General features: G+C 38.7%; 1 protein-coding gene across 1 annotated transcript in view; it reads right to left on the bottom strand.

Moving 5' to 3' along the window:
• Nucleotides 1-4,456: 4,456 nt before the first annotated feature.
• LOC107743428 (collagenase 3-like) overlaps nucleotides 4,457-7,808 on the bottom strand; it is a 6,867-nt gene continuing 3,515 nt past the window's right edge. The window contains exons 7-10 of the mRNA XM_016556657.1: nucleotides 5,662-5,792; nucleotides 5,399-5,558; nucleotides 5,207-5,310; nucleotides 4,457-5,101 (exon numbers count right to left, since the gene is read on the bottom strand). Coding sequence (XP_016412143.1) covers nucleotides 5,001-5,101; nucleotides 5,207-5,310; nucleotides 5,399-5,558; nucleotides 5,662-5,792 — 496 coding nt within the window. The 3' untranslated portion in view covers nucleotides 4,457-5,000. The remainder of the gene's footprint in view (nucleotides 5,102-5,206; nucleotides 5,311-5,398; nucleotides 5,559-5,661; nucleotides 5,793-7,808) is intronic.

Below are 7,808 nucleotides of genomic sequence, written 5' to 3'. Positions count from 1 at the left end.
ATCCAGTGTGGCCAATTTGGGGATTTTGTCGCCAAATTTAGCTACTTTCTCAAAAAAATTTTTTTTACATTTTTTGTGACAAGGAGCTATTTTAGCTATATTTAAATAAAACTAGCGATTTTTTGGAGATTTTTAATTTTTTACTTGGCCACACCCTGCCGTAGGCCCGTGACCTCTCACGTTTGCTCTCAATCATGCCAACGAGTCTGCGCAGTGAACACACCAGTACGCCACGCCTGCCATGACGCACACCACAATTTCATTATAAGCATAGTTTGTATGAATAAAGTTTTTGTTTTTGGAGAATCATAATATCTCTTATCTGTTGTATTTGAGCAGGACAGGGATGCACTTTGGTGACACATAAAACAAATTCCCAACATTATGTGTCTTTCCATCATTTCCATCATGTTTGATGTGCTTGCAGATCACAAGCATTTCCTAATTTCACTTCAGATTTTTTTGTTATACTTCATCTTTTGTTATATTTTTTATACTGTCATCATTTGTAAAGTATATATATATATATATTTACTTTCCTTTACCTTTACCAAATGTGCCTGTATTTACTTTGTTTTCATATTTGGCGACTTTTTGTGAAAAACTTTTGAGGGTGGTTCTAGAGATTTTCTGAGGGAGGGGTTTGGCAACACTGCTCCCGTCAACGGTTTCGAACAGAATCGCTGCGCGAGACTCGAGGAAGGAGAGGAAGCCGCCAGAAGCAGCAGCGAAATTACTGCCTTGTTCAGGACTTCAACAAGTGCAGGTCAGTTTCATCTGTAAACTACTGTAGTTTTGAGAATTAAACTGCTAGCATCTATAGGCTTTCAGGAGCACCCTATTATCATCAGTCAGAATACTGTGCTAAAAGAAATCATTTTATTATCGATTGTAAAGTTATATTAATAAATTTAGCAGACAGATATTCACATTAATTTATTGTATAGGGGGAGAGCTAGAGCAGACGGCAACACAAAAATATGAGCCATAATAATGTCAAATAATGCAATAGTGTGTTATTAGTATTATTTTTCAATAAAGATATTGTACTAATTTTGACATTTAGGCACTTTAGAAAATGTGTTTTAATATGTTAGTATGAAATAGGTTTGTTAAATAGGTTAAAGTCGTTTTAGGATAAATAACATTCTGTGCAAATAAATTGCAACGAGGTGGTTGTTTTGAAACAAGGTGAGCACAATTCTGTTTATAACAGTAGAGCTGCTGGTGAAGAAGTGACAGGTACAAGAAAAAAGGGAGAGACAGAGATATTGGGGAAAATAAAGAAAAGGAAAAGGGAAGTGAAGGTGCAGTTCATGAGACAACCTTTAATTATTTTCCACAGCCCCAGACTAAGGATTTAGACCTTTTTATGCGATGGCCATACAAATAATAGGGTTGTCTGTGCTTATAGAATTTGTTGTGGTTGTATAGGATGGCCTGGATGAGTGTGAGATTTCCCTGCCTGAAATTGCGTCCCAGTCCGGCCCTGTGTGTGTGTGTGTGTGTGAGAGAGAGAGAGAAAGAGAGCAAGAGTGTACTGGTACTCCCTACATTATGGGGACCCCACGAGGATAGTGATACCAGTAAATATGGTTCTTGTGGGGCCAATTTTCCACATGAGGAAAACGGCTTATAAATCGTACAGAAGAATTTTTTTTTTTTTTTTTGAAAATCTAAAATAACAGAAAGTTTTCAGTGAGGGGTAGGTTTAGCGGTAGGGGTACAATGTACAGTTTGTACAGAATAAAAATCATTACGTCTATGGAATGTTCCCATAAAAAATGAAAGCCCAATGTGTGTGTGTGTGTGTGTGTGTGTGTGTACTGCTAATGAAGAAGATTGATCAATTTTGCCAGAAAACACTACACATTTAGCCAGTTTATGAACTGATATGACTGAGTGACAAAATTATATTTCCCATCATTCTCTGTGGCAGAATAATAATAGTAATAATAAGAAGAAGAATATAATAATGCACATTCTTTGAGTTTTCTGAACTTGTAAAAACTGCCCAGGAGGACATGAATGCATAATTTTCCTGATTATGCATCTGAGCACATCTCCACACTGTAGCATGATAAAGCCTGAACAAAAGTGGTCTAACTGCACAATGTTGACCTGAGGCAACGAACAAAAAAACACAGTTTTAGTATATGAATAAGAAATAAAATAAGCCTTTAAACAATCAAACATTCTTCTTTACATACAAATGCGCATATATATATATTTTTAAGTTATTTTAATTTAAACATGTTAAAAAGTGATATTTATACCAATTGGTGGCACTGTCCCATGTGGCTTTGCTTCCTGAAAGCATTTCTGAAATTTAAGTTCCTCTGATAACCTCCAAAGCACTTTGCAAAATGCTTAAAGGGATAGTTCACCCAAAAATCGTCGTGTCGTTCCAAACCAGTAAGACCTTCGTTCATCTTCAGAACACAAATTAAGATATTTTTGATGAAATCCGAGAGCTTTCTTACCCTGCATAGACAGCAAGGGAACTACCACGTTCAAAACCCAGAAAGATAGTAAGGACTAGGGGTGTCCCCTAAGGATTTTCATAGTCGAATCTGAATTTTCGAATCTTGCCGATATTCGACTGATAGCCGAATCATATGTTTTGGGGGCAGGGCAAAATACATTACCAAGAGTCAAGTTAGACATTCGACAGTCATAATTACGTTAACACACAGGGAAAATGTGTAACGGACGCCTCGCAGATAGAACAGATGAAGAGATAATCAACGTAGTAGCCTACTACAATGAAGCGCTTTACTGCAGCACAACTCAACCAAATGTATCTTATACGAGATAAATAATATATACACAATATATATAAACTGGCTGAAATGTTTTGGAATCACTTGTACCCTACCTGATCGAAAAAATCCAGTCTTTCACTCTGCCTGTGTCAATTTGAGTCTTGTTAAAGTTTTAAATCCCTGCCGCCAAGATGCTCCTCTGTCAGTCACGGATTATGGAAAGTGAAACTTGAATCTATAGGGGTGGTTGGATTTATTCACGCACGTTAAAATATTTATTTGAAGCTTCTTTCTTTTCAGATTCTAATTTACACCATTATTTTAATAGGCTGTATATTAACTTACTGGGAAAAAAACAGTAGTTCTATGTGAAATCAGACATTTGAGCACCACCATATAGCCAAAATGGCATGATCATAACACCCTGCGAATATTCGAGTCGAGTCGAATCAGGCTCCTCCTATCGAAGCATCGAATCTTTGACTATTCGGGGTCACCCCTAGTAAGGACATCGATAAACTAGTATGTGACATCAGTGGTTCAACTGTAATTTTATGATGCTACGAGAATACTTTTTGTGCGCAAAGAAAACAAAAATAACGACTTTATTCAACAATCCTTCTCTTCTGTGTCAGCATCCGCCACCATTCACGAGAGTACCACAACGCATGTCTGTGATGCTGCTGATGCAGGAGCCGGCGTTCTGACATAGAACACACATGCACTGCGCCTTGTTCACAAGCAGAGGAATGCACATGCATGCGCCGTGGTACTTTGTAGTGTTTTATATGATGTAGCATAACTCATAACAATTTTTTTTCTTTTTCTTTTCTTTTTTTTTTCTTCAGTTTTTAATTATCCTTTACCTTACTCACAGGAATTTTGTCACCCTACCTGATCGAAAAAATCCAGTCTTTCACTCTGCCTGTGTCAATTTGAGTCTTGTTAAAGTTTTAAATCCCTGCCGCCAAGATGCTCCTCTGTCAGTCACGGATTATGGAAAGTGAAACTTGAATCTATAGGGGTGGTTGGATTTATTCACGCACGTTAAAATATTTATTTGAAGCTTCTTTCTTTTCAGATTCTAATTTACACCATTATTTTAATAGGCTGTATATTAACTTACTGGGAAAAAAACAGTAGTTCTATGTGAAATCAGACATTTGAGCACCACCATATAGCCAAAATGGCATGATCATAACACCCTGCGAATATTCGAGTCGAGTCGAATCAGGCTCCTCCTATCGAAGCATCGAATCTTTGACTATTCGGGGTCACCCCTAGTAAGGACATCGATAAACTAGTATGTGACATCAGTGGTTCAACTGTAATTTTATGATGCTACGAGAATACTTTTTGTGCGCAAAGAAAACAAAAATAACGACTTTATTCAACAATCCTTCTCTTCTGTGTCAGCATCCGCCACCATTCACGAGAGTACCACAACGCATGTCTGTGATGCTGCTGATGCAGGAGCCGGCGTTCTGACATAGAACACACATGCACTGCGCCTTGTTCACAAGCAGAGGAATGCACATGCATGCGCCGTGGTACTTTGTAGTGTTTTATATGATGTAGCATAACTCATAACAATTTTTTTTCTTTTTCTTTTCTTTTTTTTTTCTTCAGTTTTTAATTATCCTTTACCTTACTCACAGGAATTTTGTCCATATGAAACTGAGTGGCCCGTATGTGACAGAAATAATATGCTTGTTTTTATTATACATACACATTGTGGTAACAAGACACATACTCATCCATTCCTTTAAAAGCTCATATTCAGAAACACTTCATATATCAACTACAAAATGTGCTGTGATCTGACATTAAAAAAAAAGTGTTGTTGGGTTTATAGATGATTTGATCTATCAGTTTTTACGAAGTTTATAATTTATGTTGGTTTTAGATTAAATGTTATTTGAGTCTGAAAGGCTCTGGGTCTGAGTATGTCCCTGCCAAAATGAGCATGCTGACATACTCTTAAATTAGGCTAAGCTCTTTAATTTATTTGAAAATAGTCAATAACATTAAAATGATCCTGTAAATATGCATTCTTTTAAAATGGTAACAGCAGTAAATTAGAAGTCCAGTGACAATTTTGAACAGCAGGTTGCAGAGATACAATGAACAATTAATTAATTTTGAATGTTTCTTAGGCACATGTATTAAAGTAAGTGCTGTAGTTTTAAAATACAGCGTTACACTCCATCTCCATCCATGTTTCAGGGAACTTGACTAACAGGGCAAGAAGTGATCGCTCTTCAGCAAACGAAGGAGATTTCTGTTGCTGGAGCTGAACTCAAACAAATTTGCCCCACTGAAGAGATAAATGTTATCTGGAAGAAAAGAATTTGTCAAACTTCATGAAATTGTGTATTAATGCTAGAATAATTTCTTTGTATTGTTGAAGATCTGTTGAAAGTAAAGTAACAAACACCTACTGTTGGACATGTGGGCTGCTGTAACCTCTCCAGTCAACCCTGGAAATCCATTTTCCAGTCGTTTGGGATTCCCTTTGTCCATCTTCTTTTCCCTCTCATCATAGCTACCAAAAAAAGAGGACATTTTAAATTCTAATGTCTTTTCAGAGCAAATGTTAGGGATTTTTGTTTATGATGCAGCACTTGACCCACCTATAGTAATATATGTCAAAGAAGAGCAGTGTTTTTCCTGAGTTCTTGTTGTGGACGGCAGCATCAACTTTTGTCACAGATGCTGGCAGACCAAAGCTGCTGAGAGGTTTAGGATAGCCGGGCTCAAGATTTTTGTCATTAAACGCCCAGACTTGTTTACCTATAAATAAATACAGGCCACGATAAGAGTTTTTCTGAGCACGGATATAGAAATCGTAATGGGGATTGTGTTCTCAGCATTCCCAGATTGTTTGAGAAGATACCTTTGAATAGGAAAAGTTTATCTTGCACTGGATCCTCATAAGCAGCATCTATATTATCTGGAGCGTTGGGCCAGAAACTTTTGATCAGTAGTTGTGCTGCACTTCTGCTCGGAGATCTACGCCAGAAAAATCTGAAGAGAGAGACGTTCAATTTAGGGCTGCACGATATTGGTAAAAACTCACATTGCGATATATTTTTTTCTGCGATATATATTGCGATATGGAAAAAATATCAAATGACTTGAATATCTCTATTTGGAAAAAAAAAATCAATGACTGGGGTAATTTTGTAGGCGAGTAAATCAGCATAGGAAATAAACAAATTACAAGCATAGATAAATAACAGAACAAAGATACAAATTAAATAAGTAGTGCTTTATATTTTTCAGGTAAGTCTAACAGTATTTAGGTACAGAAATTGAATAATCAAATGTAAAATAACACTGCATAGTTTTCACTATAAATTAAATCTAACAAATCTGTGTTAAAGCTACAAAAGTGATTTTTCTTTGTGTTTTGTTGTTTGATTAACGTTCATAACAGAGAAAGCAACAGGAACATTAAAGGGGTCATATGATGCAATTAAAATTTTTCCTTTCTCTTTGGAGTGTTACAAGCTCTTGGTACATTAAGAAGATCTGTAAAGTTGCAAAGACTAAAGTCTCAAATACACGCTGTAACAACGTTCGTAGTTCGGGAAGAAGGAGACGGGAACCGGCGAACATTTAAAGAAAACTTTAATAAAATAAACAAACACAAAATAGCGCGACAGCCCCTCGCGGACGACTGTCGCGCACAAACAAAACCAAAACACAAAACAAAATCCAGGCCTGGTCCTCTCTCGTCTTTCACTGTCGTCACTCCTCCTTTTATCCTTCCGGAGCTCCTCCATGGGACTCGAGACCGGTGAGTGGTGCAGGTGTCGCTCATTATCAATTACTCCACCGGCCTCGCTCCGTTCCCACGGCTCTCGGCCCCGCCCCCACTCGTCACATACCCCCATCGCCCCTCGCAGGCCGGGGGGTACTCCCGAGACTGCGCTCTACTCCCCCCCTCCCAACTGTGTTTACAAGGATACTTGCAGAGCACAGTATTTCAGGCACAAATAGACGCAGAAGTGAAGAGAATTCAGTGTTCACGTGCATCTGCGTGGCTCTCACCGAGTCTACACTGGATGCAGCGCGGCGCGACAAATCCCCAACAGTAAACTGATGCCTCGTTCTCTTTATGACGTACTGACACAAAGTTCAAATGATATGCAGCGGTCGCTTTGTCTAGACAGACTTTGGGGGCGTTGACATGTCGCGCCTAAAAACGCGTGGAAAACGCCGGCTGCGCCGCTTTGTCCTTCTTTCCAAAGCGCTCGGGAGCTTGCGCTTTCGTGGCATCTGCCGTTGCTAAGCGACCGTGACCTGCGCTCTCCACGACAACGCGGAAGTTTCAACAAAGGATAAATGGATTTCCAGCACTGAAAATCACTTGCAGTAGCTCTGCTACTAAATTTATTTAATATGGATATCTCTGTACAGCTGTCGCGTCCGGTGTAGACACCGTGTCTGTGTGTGAGCAAAGAAAACAATCCATATAAATATAACGATCAGTATACTAAACATCGCACACCCTGCGATGTGACTATCGCGGATGCGCACATCGCAATATCGATGCTCGCGATATCGATGCTGAAACGATATATTGTGCAGCCCTTCAATTTAAACATTTTGGGCCCTATTTTAACGATCTAAGCACAAGGTCTAAAGCGCATGGCGCAGGTGCACTTAAGGCATGTCCAAAACCACTTTTGCCCGGCGCATGGTCTAAAAGGGTTGTCCCTATTCTCTTAATGAGTGATGGGTGTGTTTTGGGCAATAAACCAATCAGAGTCTCATCTCCCATTCCCTTTAAGAGCCAATTGCGCTCGTGCCATGGCGGATTTGCTATTTACACGGCGGAATTTGCAAGCGCAAAGACAGAACGTACGAGAGGAAGGAAACGGAGCTGCTCGTGCGCGAGCAAATAGGTAGTTTAATTCTGATACATGCAATTACTATCCATTATGACATCTAGGCATTTTTATATTTATGTAGCCTACACAATAATAATCTTTTACATTGCAATCCTTTAATTTTTAATATTTGGCATGTTTGTGT

Source organism: Sinocyclocheilus rhinocerous, unplaced genomic scaffold (genome assembly GCF_001515625.1).
Source record: "Sinocyclocheilus rhinocerous isolate Xijiao unplaced genomic scaffold, SAMN03320098_v1.1 scaffold106, whole genome shotgun sequence".
Classification (NCBI taxonomy): Eukaryota; Metazoa; Chordata; class Actinopteri; order Cypriniformes; family Cyprinidae; genus Sinocyclocheilus; species Sinocyclocheilus rhinocerous.
Note: the sequence above shows the minus strand (reverse complement) of the source record. Positions and strands in the feature narration are given on the sequence as shown.